The sequence below is a fragment of the Neoarius graeffei genome, chromosome 27 (assembly GCF_027579695.1).
Source record: "Neoarius graeffei isolate fNeoGra1 chromosome 27, fNeoGra1.pri, whole genome shotgun sequence".
Classification (NCBI taxonomy): Eukaryota; Metazoa; Chordata; class Actinopteri; order Siluriformes; family Ariidae; genus Neoarius; species Neoarius graeffei.
In genome coordinates, this window is record NC_083595.1 from 41,349,993 (window position 1) to 41,368,097 (window position 18,105).

The 18,105-nt window shown below is 41.1% G+C and overlaps 1 protein-coding gene across 1 annotated transcript in view; it reads left to right on the forward strand.

Annotated features, from left to right (window-relative positions):
* cd81a (CD81 molecule a) overlaps positions 1 to 18,105 on the forward strand; it is a 107,333-nt gene that overhangs the window by 75,046 nt on the left and 14,182 nt on the right. Inside the window, exons 3-4 of the mRNA XM_060911771.1 lie at positions 8,815 to 8,912; positions 13,268 to 13,342. Of these exons, the coding sequence (XP_060767754.1) occupies positions 8,815 to 8,912; positions 13,268 to 13,342 (173 nt within the window). The remainder of the gene's footprint in view (positions 1 to 8,814; positions 8,913 to 13,267; positions 13,343 to 18,105) is intronic.

Below are 18,105 nucleotides of genomic sequence, written 5' to 3' on the forward strand. Positions count from 1 at the left end.
CCTCCGTGATCGAGGCGTAAAGATGCAAATCGAGTTAAAGAAATTGACAGAATAGTGAAAAAAAAAGTTCCGCTGGGAATGGTTGGAGAAAAACCGCGGCTCGCCTCGGGACGAATTACGTCACAAGGCGCGGGGCTAGCAGGCCCTGCTCGCGCTGGTTCTTTGGGGGGGGGGTGTGAGCGAGAGTGAGTGTGTGTGTGTGTGTGTGTGAGCGAGCGAGTGTGTGTGTGTGTGTGTGTGTGTGTGTGAGAGTGAGCAAGAGTGTGTGTCAGAGTTGCATGTTGACCATTAAATTGGCTTGAATTTGTTAATCATGACAAGTTTTTTTTCTTGTGTGTTTGCTTGCCATTTTAGTACAATTTTTAAGTCAGAAAACCCCAGAACCCAGGAGCTTCGGGGGGCTTCCCCCCCTTGTCCCCCCACCAGGCCGCTGCCCTGGACCAGCTGGGGGCCTGTGGCCCCCAGCCCCCCGGCTAAAATTTTCAGATAATTTCACCAGCCCCAAATCACATCCCTGTTTTAAGGCCGAGGCCTTTTACAAAGTCATATAAATAAAAAAATTTATGGTGAAAAGTAAAGGCCTCTGCATGCTCTTGCGACAAGGCTTTTGCAGATAGCTTTTCGCAGACAGTTGTAATTTATCGTTGAGCGGGGAGTAATAGGCGTGCGCGATGTTATTCACCGCCACAACGCAAGGGGGCGCAAAGTCGCAAAATCGCTAGGAGTAGTTGGTGGGTGTGGTTAGTGGAGTGTTTATCCTCCGGTTACTTATAATGACTAGAACTGAAGTCGTATAAATGTACGTACTTCCTTGATCAACCGCTCTTTGTGCTGCTCCATCTTCACTCGTGTTTTTAAAAATGGCGGTCGTGAAAACAAACCAAACCGGGAAAGTAGGGAAGCGGAAGTGCGTGTACAGCGGATGTAGAGTGGACCAATCAGAGCCCTCTTGTCTGCGACGCTGTCTGCGAGGCTTCTGCGGTGGTCACAATTTTTGGGAGGTGCGCGCAGAGCGTCTGCGAAGGTGGGGGGGCTACACAGACGCTATCTGTGGCGCCGTCTGCGAGGACTGGGTTGTCAGCATAAATTGGCCTTAAGAAATACCGTTGCCAACTTGCTCAACTAAGACTGATTTGACTTCACTGATTGTGGGTTGACTCATTAAAACAGGATAGGTGTTATAACTTATGCAATGTACATGCATGCATTTTCACTGATAAAACATAAAAGGCCAATTAAATAATCAGATGAACTGAGACAATCACATTCTGAAGCAAATGAAATAATCTTATACCGGTAACTTAAATACACAATACAAGTTACATGTATTAATCTAAATGCAGGTAAACAACGTGTTGTGTGGGTTTTTTTTTTTTAATCCAAATGAGAGTTGGAGCTTACCCGTCTGTGTTCTCACTTCTTGAAGGCTGACCTTGTGGCCGATTTGTTTTGAAACAATCTGACTTTCAGTTGTTCGTTCAGTTCTCCATTCATTCACTTCTTCCATGTAAGGGCGAGATGGCAGCAATATCCAGTTTAGAAATCAGACGGCTGCTCCACTCATTCTCTATTTTGTCCATGTGGAGTACTCCACCGTTACTGCTCGGCTCAGGCAATTACTAAAACCCGGGACGGAACGGGACGTCACCAGTTTTAGCAGCAACCGCGGGGAGGTCACTGCCCGAGCAATATGTCACTTCTGTTTCCATCCCGAGTTTTAGCAACAACCCTCGGCTCACTCCGGGAGGACTGGTGCAACTGAACTTGGCTTAATAAATAAAATACTTTTCTTGTAGTATTCTTTAATTGTTGGTACTGCACCCTCTTTCAATACGGGCTTATAGCCAACACTCCTCAACAGATCAGAGGTCTCATACGAGTCTTCAGTAAAATGTGCAGAGCAGAGGAGAGACCACTTCATAGGTGCCCAATGTGCCTGTGAACAACTCGCAAAACGCGTCCAAATCTTTCCAGTTTGAACATTCTTGGACCATGAATGCAACGTAAATCCACCTTCTGTCATGTTGCTGGCGAGTGCAGCAACACATCTCCGTGGCATGGTGATAAATTAGCTCAAAATGGAGGATCGGAGTTGCAGTCAGCTCTGTGTTTTAGTATAGCGGAAATGGCGATGAGACCGATAGACTTCCTGCTGTGACGTTACGGACGTCAAGGTCATTCACTCAGACCACTACCTATATAAATCACTTTAATCCTAAAAATTAGGTTTATTGTTAACGCTTCAAACTATTCCTGTGCCATTCTTGAGGTCTCAAGGCATTTTATAAACGAAAGTGAGGCCATGGTTCTGCATATCTGCTTTAAAAGGACTTAAACGTGCAATTATATTGATGGACTTTTTTCAAGGCCAAACCAGGCGGATGGACTTTGTGTTCTTTTTGTTGATTAAAACTACTGTGAGAAATGTTCAGTATTATTCTTCATATACAGTATAAGTAATAAATGAAGGTAGATAAATAAATAAATGTAATCATCTACTCAAAATTTGACTGTCACAGAATGACATTTTCCTCATCTAATAAATTCAAGGATGAAAAAATGCCTGAACCAATCTATCAGACAAAAATGGAACTTTTTACCCCTCTTTTTTCCTTTTTTCTCCTTCTCCACATTGACTTTGCTTGGTCTTGCACACAGCTAGAAAGTCTTTTCTGATCTGTGTATGAACTCGCACAGTGGAGTTTGAGAAATATGTCCTACTCGTTTGGTAACGTTAGCAACCTTTTCGATATTACTTTGTAAGTAAATGCTTTACCCATAGGGTACCATTAATACTAGCTAGAGCTAGGATGCTTTAACCAAAAATTAATTCTCTTTGCTGTGTAATAAATGTTATTTACCAGCTGGGCGGTCCATATCATGAAATACCGTGACAGAGGTCTTGAAAGTACTGGCCGAGGTCATGGTATTTCACCGTATGGACCGACCTTAAACTGGTAAATAATATATATATTTTTTTTCTTTACCAAATTCTAACAGAAAACAAGAGCGCCCGAAAGGGAAAACCAAGCCGAGCCGCTGTTTTGAATCCTTATTCACGGCTGTAATGCAAATTGCTTCCTCCTCGGTATACAAGTGCAGGGGGGAAAAAACCCTACATTTTCCCACCTATGTAGTCCCCTATTTTAAACAAAATTGAGTCATTCAGGATTCAGCTATGTTTTTGCTTGGCGTTAGCAACAGTTACAGGTTTTTAGTTTTCTCCTGAAATGTTTTGTTTTATCTTATTTCTTCTTCCTCAGGGTAGTAAAACTCGCTTTCACTGTGAAGACTGTCGTTATCGCTATCCATGCTGTAAAATTAATGCTATTCTCCTGAGAAATGCTGGCAAAAATTTATAAGATTTTTGATAATCTTATAAATAAATCTTATTAAAAAAAAAGATAAATGTTGACAAAAAATGCTATGTTTGTTGTTGTGAACGAGCGAGTCGCCAGAGGTCCATAACTGGGGACCGTATCGTAGGATACGGACCCGCTTGCCAGCCAATCTGACCGCAGGATTTGATGGAAACCCGACCGCGAAAAAAATAAATGGGCTTATTACAGTAAGATTAAAAGCAATGATTTCTTTCTGAAGGAGATGCTGCATGTTACAGACCAAATCATAGCCATATGATCGTTTCAGCCAGTGTACATCAGAGATTGAGAAGCTTTAGTAAGCCTGTAATGCCAGTCTGTCTAAGGAATATTTGAGTGGAGTGATTGGTCATTCCATTTAAGAAGCAATTCATGCTTAGGAAATGCGTTTTAAAAAAAAAAGTCAGGGAAATTCAAAGGGGGGGCAGATCAAAACCTTTAATTTCATGACAAACTGTTATCAGCTAAAGCTAGACTAAAACTCTCAATAAGGCCAAAAAAAAAAAAAAGTGTTTCCGGTAACATGAAATACTAAAATAAGGTCGGTAGGTAGGAAATTTTTTTTTTTTTCTCTCAATTTTTTTTATTTTGTTCGAAAAAATTAACACAAGTAAGCATCTTACAAAATAGTATTTTGGCACAGAATCCTTTATACCACACATCATAATAAAATAAGTGTTTTAAATCTTTAAACGAATAAAAAAAAAAAATCAAGAGTTTGAGTTATGATCTACGGAAGCGTACTGCTGCCACAAAAAAAAAAAATTGGCTTAGAATCAAGTAATTACATGAAAAGATATTGTTAAAGTTATCACGTTTTTACAATATATTTATCATGTAATAACATCACGTAACTTCTTGATATGAAATTATCACGTTATTTCATGATACTTTCATGTAATAACATGAAAACACCTTTATCAAGAAATAACGTGAAAATAACGTCCTAGGCTACTTCCATTAAAAGCAGACGGCCTAGCCTAGCCTACTGTAGAACTTGGGTCGAGCAAAAACATGGCTGAATCCTGAATGACTCCTATTTGTATAAATAGGGGACTACATAGGCGGCAAAACGTAGTGTTTTTCCCTGCCATGGAAGTGCACTTGTATACTGAAGAGGAAGCAATTTGCATTACAGCCTTGAATGAGGATTCAAAATGGCGGCTCGGCTCAGTTTTCCCTTCCTCCTTCAGTGTACAAGTGCGCTTCCATGTTTATGCAGGAGGGCTGATAGAAGTGGCGAAACATTTTACTTTTTATCGTTTCTTTCACAACTTGAATGCGTTGAAACAAAAAATTATGACAAACTAACGCCGCTTACACTAAAATATCGAGGGAAATTTGTAATAACTTTACTGTTGGCAATTTCGACGCGGAAATTCTCGATCGGTCAGGTTACCGGAGAAACTTTTTTTTTTTTTTTTGGCCTAACTAAAGGACTAAAATATGACTACTGTTAATTCTAAAATCAAATTTGCCTTAAAGTGAGACTGCCTTTCGATTTCATAAAATCGGTGAAATGTAGTTCCCTCTGACATTTGGTCATTGCATGTTTTTATTTCTGTACTATTTCACAAAATATCAGACCATTCTGTGGCTGGGAAGTTATTTAATTTGAGGGGATTCCCGAGCAAATAATGTGCATGAAATCGCTTGCTTCGCGCAGTCATGCAGACAAAGGAAGTCTGTGTGCGCATGCGCAGGTTTATCTTTGACTCCTTTACAACAATTTTTTTTCCTCTCCTTTCCTCGCTTGCTTCCCATTACTGTAGTCGGTCTTTCACGTTTCATTTGCACATTGTTCTCTCCTGTTTCAAATTTGCATCCCACAATGCCTTGCGTGAACGAGGAAAGCCCATACGTGATGCATGGCATGGTATCTTGTATTGGGTCATGGTGAAGCAGGAAAAATAGCAGAGGATTTGGAGCCATGTAGCCCTCCATTTCATTAATTGTTCTATTTAAAAAAAAAACTAATAAAATTCAAAGTCTGTGATTTGAATGCAGTAGCTTTCGGTCCACTAAACAAAAATAATTGGGTGTCAGGGAAACTTCTTTTCATGACCTCCACTTGAAAAATCTGAAAGGCAGTCTACCTTTAAGAAGATATGAACACTGAGTCACAAGTGTATCACGAGTATGACTAGTGTGTTTTTGAGAAGTATTCCCTGATTTGCTTTATCGTGCACTCTCATTCGACAGCATTTAAACTTTTTGCATTGATTTTTGATTAACTAAAACAATGTAGAGACCTGGGTGGCACGGTGGTGTAGTGGTTAGCGCTGTCGCCTCACAGCAAGAAGGTCCTGGGTTCGAGCCCCGGGGCCGGCGAGGGCCTTTCTGTGTGGAGTTTGCATGTTCTCCCCGTGTCCGCATGGGTTTCCTCCGGGTGCTCCGGTTTCCCCCACAGTCCAAAAGCATGCAGGTTAGGTTAACTGGTGACTCTAAATTGACCGTAGGTGTGAATGGTTGTCTGTGTCTATTAGGGCTGTAACGATAAGCGTATCGAAATCGCGATACGCAGAGCCACGATCCGTATCGCGATACAAAAAGGCAGAATCGCGGTACACCCTTTCAAACTTCTCCTCAGCCCAAAAACAGAGGCGCTTCCAAACTTCAATTTATGAATACTTTACTTTTTATTTAAATTACATTTTAAACTTACTTAAATTACTTTTATTTTTTTATATCTATTAGTAAGTCGTTTTTTCGCCGACCTGCGACAATCTTCTGCGAGTCACGCAACGTCCACACTCGCCACTGGCAGAGCATTCGTTTCTTTTAAGCGGTCGCCATTCTGGTTGCGACGCGGGGAGCGAATCTGTAAACAAGCAGCTCATTGGCTGGCTAGGTGTGCCACAAGCCAATCACTTGACCGGAAAGGCATGCAGTGTTGCCAGATTGGGCAGGTTTAGGTGCTTTTTGGCTGGTTTTGAACATATTTTGGGGTGGAAAACGTTAGCAATATCTGGCAACACTGAAGGCATGTCTGCTTGGGCGGAAGCCTTCTGCGGCAGTTACATTTTGACACGCGAGCAATGTTTCACCATAAAAATTCCGTAATTTCCATCTGTTTTCCGCGATCACAGAAAATCATTGGCCCTATGAGAGTGAGACAGTGAGAGAGCCACCCCCCCAAAAAAAAATCTTAACGGATTTACACGATTTGGGGAAAAATGACTTTTTCAGAACCGAAAAAAACAGAGCTTCCGGCTCAACGGTATTATTTTGAGAAATAAAACAAATCTTTGGATATACATTTGTTCATTTTTGCATACATATTACTCATTCTCTGCAGTGGTCTGAATTATTTGTTATTAAATAGTTAATGTAAGTAAGTAAATGTTAATAAGTCAAATTTACTATTTTAAAAAAAATCGTGGGCGTATCGAATCGTGGGTCAAAAATCGCGATTCGAATCATGAGTTGGGTGTATCGTTACAGCCCTAGTGTCTGTGTCAGCCCTGTGATGACCTGGCGACTTGTCCAGGGTGTACCCCGCCTTTCCCCCGTAGTCAGCTGGGATAGGCTCCAGCTTGCTTGCGACCCTGTACAACAGGATAAAGCGGCTAGAGATAATGAGATGAGATGAGAATGTAGAGACCTGTTGACTGCGAATTGAGTGACTGCAAGTAGGAAAGTCAATGGCGAGCGCTTTTGCCTTGCCGGCAGCTTGATGCTGACATAAACGGAACATTGCGTCTCAGATAAATGTGAGGAAAGAGAGGGAAATGGCAGGGGAAAAGAAGCTGTGCAAATCAGGAGAGGGAGGGAGGGAGAGAGGGAGGTCTGCATTGTCCAGCTGATCAGCATGCCAGTCACGCAGGGCTCGCCTTGAGTGCGTCTCGGTGAGCTGATGGCTGTCTGCACTCTGCCAAATACACAACACAATTAAGCTCCCATCCTCCATCCCTCCATCAATTTCTCTAAACGCCTCTATGCGCCAGCCATCGAGACATTTACGCAGACCTTTTTAAACCTAGGGATCCAAAATCAAATTATCCCCTAGAGGTAGTATGAGGATGTTAACCTGGCTCTCACCCCTCTTCCTGTGCCTCGTTCCGGTTATATATTGTTCCTGTGAAAATTGGGGTTGGTGTGTAGTCATGGATGATGAGAGAGAGAGGCACAACAACAAGCACGATTGCAAGGGAAACTTAAATGACGGTCTCTTGTCTGAGCATGTTTAGGTAATTATTTTTCCACACTGGCCTCTGATGCAGCTCGATGCTTTTTAAGGTGTGGATTTGAGGATGGAAGAGAAAAGAGCAGAGGGCTGGTCATGTTCTCATTCCCATTATAGGATCCTTTATCGTCTTGCTGAAGTTCTGGGATATCTTGGTCGTATAAACAAGCGTCGCATTTGCAGTTTGGGCTGTGTTTGTTAACGAAACCGAAGATGTTGATGTTGACTCGGGGCTGATTTTTTTTTTTTTTTTTTTTTTGGGGGGGGGAACTACCTAAATGAGTCACATGAATCACATGTAGGATCTTGTTTTTACACCTTCATTTACTAGGCAAAATAAGTATGTGATAATGTTAGTGCTGTAGAATAATGGAATTTTTCAAGTCTTCCTCACAGTCTGTTCTCAGGCTGGCCACGGTTGCCATGGTTACAGCACCAGTGCAAGCGCCAAACTTCTGTAAACAAACTGACGTTGCAAATGTGGTTTTGTTTCTCGTCTTCCCCCCTCGCTTTTTTCTTCTTTTGGCCAATTTATTCTCCCCACCAGTGTGCACACATCTGCCGGGTTCCACACTGTCAGAAAACATTATCAGCTAAATAGAGCTTTTGTTTGTTTTTTAAATTGTCTTATTTTGATGGTTATTGCAATGAAAAATAGAAGTGAAGTAAAGAAATGTTCATGCTTGTAAAAACTTGACAGGGAGGGACGTGTGTGTAAATACAATTGCTCACACTGACACCTGGTAGTCATATTGGAGTACTACACTCACAGTTTTGTACTGTGACGCTGAGAGAAACGGCACATAAATTCAAGTGGGTTTATTTTGGATGATTAAACAAATGCTTTTCTTTCATTTATTTAATGATCTAATATATTGTAATGTTTTTCTGCTTTGTCAAATTTGATTGGTCACTAGAGATGAAACTTAAATACCAAATACCACTGAAACGATAGCCTTGATCTGCATTTATAAATTGGGTTAGAATTTAGTTATGGTGGCCTTTAGGGGGGCAAAGACTTACAGTCTAGAGACCGAACAGATGATGGCTCATTTCAGAGTCGCGGACTGGAGTGCTGGAGCATGACTGTGAGAATTTGCAGGGAAATGGAAACACCCCCACTTAAAAATCCAATACTAGCTTTTTTTTTTTTTTTTTTTCCTGACAAATAATCAACCTGTTGAAATGACCAAAATGTACTGGGTCAAAATCCCTCGTATTGATCTGTTTTTCCTTTCCGTCCTGTAGGTGTCTACATCTTGATTGCTGTTGGCGCTGTGATGATGTTTGTTGGGTTCCTCGGTTGCTATGGCGCCATTCAGGAGTCTCAGTGCCTGCTGGGAACTGTGAGTCACTCATTATCCAGGCAGTACATTTTGTCATCTCCTCCCTCAGAGAGACCAAATCTGCTGCTTTCACGTTTTAGCGCTCCGTTTCCTCACACTTTCATGCACAGCTTTGACTGTTCAGTAATAAATACGGCACTTAATTTGAACATGTGCTGCAAATAAGTGCGCAGCTTTATTTTTGGCCGTTAATTTATCTAAAGTAACCACTTTATCCTAGTCAGCGTCATGATCGGGAACCTGTCATGGGAGCACTGGGCACAAGGCAGGTGATGTCATCATGGCACACACCCAGATTCATACCTAATTTAGCAAAGCCAGTCCACCTATTTTTGTGGTTTTGGACGTTGGGAGGAACCTGGATGAAACCCATATGAACATAACGTTAAACCGAGGTACCAGTGTTACCTGCTGTCCCAACGTGCTACCTGACTTTATTTTTATACAGGCACGATCTCCTGATCTCTTAATAAATGTACACGGTTAACCTGTACACCAGTACAATGTCAGGGCTTTCCACTAAGGCTCGTACTAGCCAGCCATGACAAATAAGTAGCCAGCCGGGGGAGTAAACACAAAATAAACTCCTGTGCACGCAGTTCCCAGGATTAAATGTATTTTCCACAGATCATTTATTTATTGCAGGAGAGCATTATTCAAAAACCGTTCATATTATTATTATTATTATTATTATTATTATTATTATTATTAGCCTAAGTATGCCTGCATAATAGACAAGCTATATTAATTTCTCAGACATTTGCTATTATTATTATTATTATTATTACTCCAACATATTGCATCTTTTTTATTCATTAGTGTATGCCAGACGCTAACGCACGAATGAAAACTGATTTGCGCACCGAAAATAATCAGTAATAGGCTATACAAGCTCACATATTGCATCATGAGGCGTTCCTGGCTTGTAAATCTCTTATTTTCGGTACATGACACATTCACGCAGCTGAGCATGCTATGAATTAACAACGAGAACGGTCTGCAGTGGTGGCTACACAATTACACACTCAGCGAACATTTCTCCATTTGTGTATGAAAATACACTCCAACCACTCAGTTTGGTTTCATTTTGGTGTCTTTTGATGCCAGCACTTAATTGAACGAGAGAAGACTGGTTTACCGGAGACAAAATAAGCGTTATCTCTGCTTCTGTTCCCTCCGACACACTACTGCCTCCGCTGAGTGCGCGCGCACACCGCATGTCGGGGCCGCGGATGAGTTACTCTCCCCTGATCAACGAAGTCGGCGGGGAATTTGTGGTTATTATCGGTACAAACAGCGCGAATCACAACTTAAATGAGTGCGGTTCAGTTTGACATTATTCAGTCCGTTAGATAAACATTTCATTTTATTAAAATCAAAAATTAATATTTAGACCCTGTGGGCTACAAAAATGGTCATTAAAGTAGCCGGCTGGACTTAATTGTGTAGTCGGCTGTATGGCCGGCAGCCGGCGCTTGTGGAAAGCCCTGAATGTAAATAAGCTATTTTACTCAACTGAATACAACTTCTTAAATTATTTCTGTATGAGCAACAACATACAGATGATCTCTTTGACAGACAACTAAATATCACATATAAAAGTTAAATTATATTGCTATTGTTGCTGCCAGCACACACTTGATTTTTAATTGATGACCAATCAATTAACCACGGTTCTTGTTAATATATTATCTTTAAACCTATGCCGTTGTTGGCTGGTGGTCATGAAAATGTCATGTTTGATACCCACATACTGTATGTGCCTTTTTTTTTTTTTTTTTTCCCCCCTGAGAGTTATTTCTTTGCATGCACACTATAATTTAAAAAAAAAAAGGACGCTTGTTCAAAATCGCATCTATCGCTACGTTCACACTGCAAGGCTTAATGCTCAATTCCGATTTTTTTGTGAAATCCGATTTTTTTGTGAGGTTGTTCACATTAACAAATGTATGCGACTTGTATGTGATCCTCAGTATGAACGAAAAGCGACCTAAAAGTGTTCCGCATGCGCATTGCAGGATACGACGTCACACGCAGTGAGCATGGCCAGTGTTTACGGAAGTAAAACTGCCCGGTTGCGGTATGACCCATCCAATCTAGCTTGAATAGCTGCATCCCCCCAAATGGAAATCAGCTCCCTAACCTCTGCGTCCTTCCATTGAGAAGATTCAGAACCTTCACAGCCTGAAGCGTCCCTCGCATTGATGTCATGCGCAGGGGCACGGATACGTTTTTTGAACTGGGGGGGGACAAAAAACTAGGGGGGGACAAAGCTGCCAGTAAACCAACCCCGATATGCCTGTCAAACTTGTTGTGGGTTTCCATAGCAACCAAGCTCGAGCTCGCAACCTGTGCAGTCTGCGCAGCTCAACCAACCGAATATCAGTCTTTGTTTTATGAGTTGTTGCAACTATGTATACACTGCCGTGCACCTCAATAAACCGAATGGTAATTAGTCTTTTGATTTTTCCGTGAGGTTTGCCTTATGCAAAGAAAGACAGCATAGACGTTTTTTCCTCCCTATAAGTGGGGGGGACCGAGCGAGGTGAATTTAAATCTGGGTGGGACGAGTCCCCCCCTCTATCTGCACCCGTGATTATCCGCCATGTTGTTGTAACTTTTTTTTGAGAGACCCGCCGCCTACTTCAGCGCAGAATAGTGACGTTTGTGGCTTGTTGATGACGTGTAAGTCGGATGAATGCGACCTGGCGGTTCAGACTGAAGTCGCATATGAAAAGAGCGGATAGGAATCGGAATTAGGACCACATATCCAAACGGCCTGGGTCGGATTTGAAAAAATCGGATCTGTGTTGTTCATATTGTCAATAAAAGATCGGATACAGGTCACATATGGGCGAAAAGATCGGATTTGAGTCACTTCAGCCTGCAGTGTGAACGTAGCCTATTTGTATACCACATTACATACCGTACAACACACAAGCAACATGCAGTTTACATTCTGTAGCCTACTTTGGTGAGGTTTAGCACGCAGATGGACGACGTACAACTGGTATTTTTCAGCATTGCTTGAACTCAAAAGTAAATTTGTCATGTACTACTTTATGATACTATTTTCACACATTTTAGGCATCCTTGCCACAAGATGGTAGACAAATGCAATATTCCTTCATTCTCCGGTGAACTAGCGTCAAAGGAACCTGGGCAAAGACTGCACTGTAAAAATCAGAAAAACTGCATGTTTAATTTTTAAGTGAAATAATGTTGTGTTAGAAGAAAAATTCTAATCCTATAGCGGCTTTTGTTGAGGAGGTGATTAATAGAGCTGCTGGAACAGCCAATAAATTGCAGGCTAGGCAATTGTTTATTATTATTAACCTGTTCGAGATTAACATGACTGATACTAGGGGTGTTCACACGGCAACTTTTACTCCGGTGTAGCACCGGGGCTGCCCCGGTAGAGCGTTCACACGGTACAAAGTTATACCGGTGTAGCCCCTGAAAGCTGCTTAAACCGGTGCAAATCTAACCCTGCTCGGGAGGTGGTTTAAGAAATTTACTCCAGAGTAAATGCTAGTTTGCGGGGCAGCACCGATATAAAATGGGACGTCTGAACGCTACAGGGGTAGACTCGCTACGCGTGAGGAGAGTTGATTACATACGGGCATTGCATAACTTGCATCCTGGTATTTTGTGCTTCCAAAATGGCGAATATCAACAACAACAGAACTGCGTGTCTTCCAGTGTTGCCAGATTTGGCAGTTTTAAGTGCATTTTGACGGATTTGAACATATTTTGGGATGGAAAACGTCAGCAATATCTGGCAACACTGGTGTCTTCATCCACGTTGTTTTCCCGGCGCTTGGTGATGCCATGACAACCGGGAAAAAGAAGTACATTTTCACGCATGCGCATATTTCATTTCCGCATTATTACTATCGGAAATGATAGTAATAATGATAGGAAATGATAGTAATAAAAGGAAATATCAAAACTTTATTACTATCAAAGGAAATGATAGTAATAAAGTTTTTGCTACTATAACACGGTTGCAGAAACTGCCGTGTGACCGCAAGTGGGGCTGCACCGGTGCTAACACGCTTCTCTCTAGTAAGCAGGGTTGTGACGTGTGAACGCTGCGCAAAATTTACACCGGTGTAAGATATATCGCAACAAAATACATCGGTTCAGCATCGATGCAAATATGTGCCGTGTGAACACCCTAACTATCTTGGTGGAATTTCCTTTATGGGTCATATTAAAAATGGAAATGTGAAGTAATCTCGACTGTATAGAAGCAATAGATCATTCAAGGTTTATTTGTTCTCATGAATAGCATGGCTGTGAGAGATTTGCTTGCAAGTTTTAAGGATCACTCTGATTTCTCTCCTCCTTAGTTCTTCACCTGCCTGGTCATCCTGTTTGCCTGTGAGGTTGCTGCCGGTATCTGGGGATTTCTTAACAAAGACCGGGTGAGGAGGAAATATACTCGCAATACACACTAAATGCATTTTCCATTATGGACGTTGTGCGCTGGTCCAGCCAAAGCTCGGATATGGTAGCGGTTTGTGGTCACCTTATGTTATCAAGCATCGTGCACTCTTGGAGAACGTTTAGAGAAGAGCAACTAAATTTATACTGAACTATCCCCAGAACATGACTTTTATAATGAGAGACTGTCTAAACTTAACCTATTGCCTCTAGAAGATCATAGGGAAATATCTTTAGTAGATCAGTCCTGAAAGGGGCTTATTTCTACTGACATTAAGAATTACTGAGCTACGTTTGAGCCGCGTTATAGAATGCGTAATTATGACCCCAACAATGACAATTTATTTACACAAACAGGATTACTATAGGAATTCATACTTTATTAGAAGTGCAGAACTGTGGAATTTGTTGCTGTCTAGTATTAAAGCAATCAATACACTTAGTTTAAGACTAGTCTAGTCTAATTAATATTTATATATCGAAGCGAGACATGTTACAGTCCTCTAGGTGAGAAATGAATTGTATAAAAATTATTTTAGTAAATATAGCCAGCTTTTCTGAATTCATTTAAGCAGCTTACACAAACTCTTGACAAATTTGGTTTTTATTCAGGGTATAAAGTAAATATATTGAAAACTCAAATCCTCATGTTTAATGGTGATGATACACGGGGCAACTTTTTGGGCAATGTTGCCGAGCAATGTTGCTGGCAACGGGCAACTAGGTGAGACACAGGGCAACTAACAATGGGCAACAACAGTTAGCAACGGCAGTTTACAGTTAGCTAAAAAAAAATCGATGTCTTAATTTTTGCTGTGACCATTTAATCAAGCTGTCTGTTGTTTTTTAGAGCTTTGGTGAGGTAAATTCCTCCATATAGAATATTAAAATAACAACTTACCGGCGTAAAAACAGATGAGGAGTCTCTCCATCTCTTCACTCCACTGACACTGAGCGGCCGCCATATTTGTTTGAAATTTCTGATCCGAACCTCACCGGAGGTCACGTGACTCGATACTCGCGTTCTGATTGGCTTATCTCAAAAAGTTGCTAGAGATTATCAAAACCATTCAGAAAGAAACAATGTTGCCCAATCTCAATAGAAAAGAGTCAAAACGCAATTGCCCGGCAACATTGCTCGGCAACATTGCCCAAAAAGTTGCCCCGTGTATCATCACCATAACTGTTCACCAAACCAAGAACTTGGGGAATGGCAGATAAACTGGGAAGCAAAATCAATTAAATACTTGGGCATAAACATGACTAAAGATCTTTCCAAATTATATATACTAAGTAACTTTAAAAACGCACAATGGAATTCAACACGATATCACTTTAGATCCATGCATATATTTGAAATTTATGATATTGTATGTAATGCACACACATCTTGAAACATCGATAAAGGACATTTATTGTCAAACTCAAGAATTAATTCTCAATAAAAAAATTAAAAGTGACAGTTGGTCCATGTTCGGACCGTCATGCTGGAGATTCTGGGTCTGTGTCGTCCAGGGGTCTCAGCAGCAGTGACTGAGGGTGTCAGGAATCTGTCACGGAGGTGAGCTAGCCTGATGTGTTGATCCTGAACTGGCGTCGTGACTCGAGGCTGACCAGGGCGTGGACGATCCCTGGTGCTCCCTGTCTGTCTGTAACGCTGACTCAAACGGGAAATGGTCGAACGATGAACACCGAAGTGCCGGGCGACCTCTGTCTGTGTACTTCCGGCACGCAACATCCCGATGGCCTGTTCACGTTGATTTTGGCTTAGGCGTGGCATCTTCAATAATGACAATTTTCCTATCATTTCCCCCGGGTATTTATAGGCAAGATTGTGTGTGTACAGTGTATGCAAAATTTGTTTGAAAATTAAAGCCTGTCCATGTCATTGACTACCCGAGTCATATTGTACGTTATTGAGTACAACTCCCTTAAATTCTGATTTGAGCACAGATTTGGAACTTATTCGGGCGGAACGAAGTTATTTTTCCATTGTGATATATTTCTTTTCTTCTTGAGATAAACTCAGCATGAATTCAGCAAGTTTTATCAATGTGCGTTTTTAAAGTTACTTAGTGTAGTAGTAACTATGAACACATTAACAAAAACATAAGGGCAGATATTGACCGATGGTTCACTTACCCACTGGGATTAAATGACAGGATAAATGTGGTAAAAATGAACATCCTACTACGTCTGCTATATTTGTTCGTATCTTTGCCTGTAGATATATCTAAAGACCAATTTATTAAATGGGATAAGTGCATATCAAGATTTGTATGGGGAGGTAAACGGCCCAGAGTACGCTACACCACACTACAGTTATCTAAAGACAGAGGGGGAATGGCACTCCCAAATCTAAAAGAATATTTTCTTTCTGCACAACTGCGTCAACTGATTTACTGGTGTGATGAGGGATATGTAGCTAGATGGAAAGATATTGAAATGTCTGCATTTAAATACCCAATTCAAATAAGTATTGGTGAAACAGAAATCCCCACTTGTATTAAAGATGAGCATAATTTTAACCCAGTGATATCCTTTACTTTAGATATGTGGTATTCCACAGTGAAACGATTAAAAATAGGGAAGGAAATTGGACTATTAAAATGGATTGCATATGATGACAAATTTGTACCAGGAAAATGTTAGATTTAAATATTGGGCAGAAAAAGGAATTACAGCTATATGTACAACTATTAAGAGGTGAAATGAAAAGCTTTCAAGAACTAAAGAATACACATGATCTAACGAATCAGGACTTATTTAGATATCTACAAATGAGGGATTATAATATCAAAAGTATTAAAACGACTGAGGATAAAATGCATCCCATCATCAAGCTACTTGTACAAGCTTATAGCCAAGCTATTCCAAAGGCTGTGGCGGTTCTGTATGAATATTTGATGGCTTCTAGAACAGATTCAACATTTATATGTTAAAGTCAAATGGGAAAGAGAGCTGGGTGAGGAGATTCCAGGAGGGAATTCAGTTGGAAGAATCTAATTCGGTACTTTATTACACCTAAAATTAAAAGTAAACAGATAAATGTTCAACAGCCATGTTGGAGATTATGCAACCACATGGATCCAGATCATGCACACATTTTTTGGAATTGCGCAAAAATGCAACCCTTCTGGGGGAATATTCACTCGGTTCTCGGTGATGTTTTGGGATATATGATACCTAAATCCTGTCTTGTTTTGTACCTGGGTCATTTGGAGGGCACGGTGCATGAAAGTGACCAATATTTGGTCAGGATTCTTTTGGTGGCTGGGAAGAAGACTATTACTAAGAATTGGCTTAAGTCTGACACTCCAAGTTACAAACAGTGGATGACAATCATAGATGATATATTGGTGATGGAGCATCTCACATGTAAGTTGAAAATGAAAGATGTTTATATAAAAAGATGTGGGAAATGGTTGACATATATAAGGGAAGACATGTTTAAGCAGATGTCAGTAACATTTACTAATACAATCTCACACAGGCTCTGTTTCTGTTTGTTTATATCTTTTGTTGTCTTTTGGGTTGTTTTTTTCCAATACTATTGAGGAGATTGTCTTGTATTGATGACTATGAAAACTAAATATTGTTTTTTTTTTTATATATATATATATATATATATATATATATATATATATATATATATATATATGGGTGGCACGGTGGTGTAGTGGTTAGCGCTGTCGCTTCACAGCAAGAAGGTCCTGGGTTCGAGCCCCGCGGCCGGCGAGGGCCTTTCTGTGTGGAGTTTGCATGTTCTCCCCGTGTCTGTGTGGGTTTCCTCCGGGTGCTCTGGTTTCCCCCACAGTCCAAAGACATGCAGGTTAGGTTAACTGGTGACTCTAAATTGACCGTAAGTGTGAATGGTTGTCTGTGTCTATGTGTCAGCCCTGTGATGTCCTGGCGACTTGTCCAGGGTGTACCCCGCCTCTCGCCCGTAGTCAGCTGGGATAGGCTCCAGCTTGCCTGCGACCCTGTAGAAGGATAAAGCGGCTAGAGATGATGAGATGAGATATATATATATATATATATATATATATATATATATATATATATATAGATAGATAGATAGATATTAGGGCTGTAACGATATGCGTATCGAAATCGCGATACGCAGAGCCACGATCCGTATCGCGATACAAGAAGGCAGAATCGCGGTACACCCTTTCAAACTTCTCCTCAGCCCAAAAACAGAGGCGCTTCCAAACTTCAATTTATGAATACTTTACTTTTTATTTAAATTACATTTTAAACTTACTTAAATTACTTTTATTTTTTTATATCTATTAGTAAGTCGTTTTTTCGCCGACCTGCGACAATCTTCTGCGAGTCACGCAACGTCCACACTCGCCACTGGCAGAGCATTCGTTTCTTTTAAGCGGTCGCCATTCTGGTTGCAACGCGGGGAGCGAATCTGTAAACAAGCAGCTCATTGGCTGGCTAGGTGTGCCACAAGCCAATCACAATCACTTGACCGGAAAGGCATGCAGTGTTGCCAGATTGGGCGGGTTTAGGTGCTTTTTGGCTGGTTTTGAACATATTTTGGGGTGGAAAACGTTAGCAATATCTGGCAACACTGAAGGCGTGTCTGCTTGGGCGGAAGCCTTCTGCGGCAGTTACATTTTGACACGCGAGCAATGTTTCACCATAAAAATTCTGTAATTTCCATCTGTTTTCCGCAATCACAGAAAATCATTGGCCCTATGAGAGTGAGATGGTGAGAGAGCCACCCCCC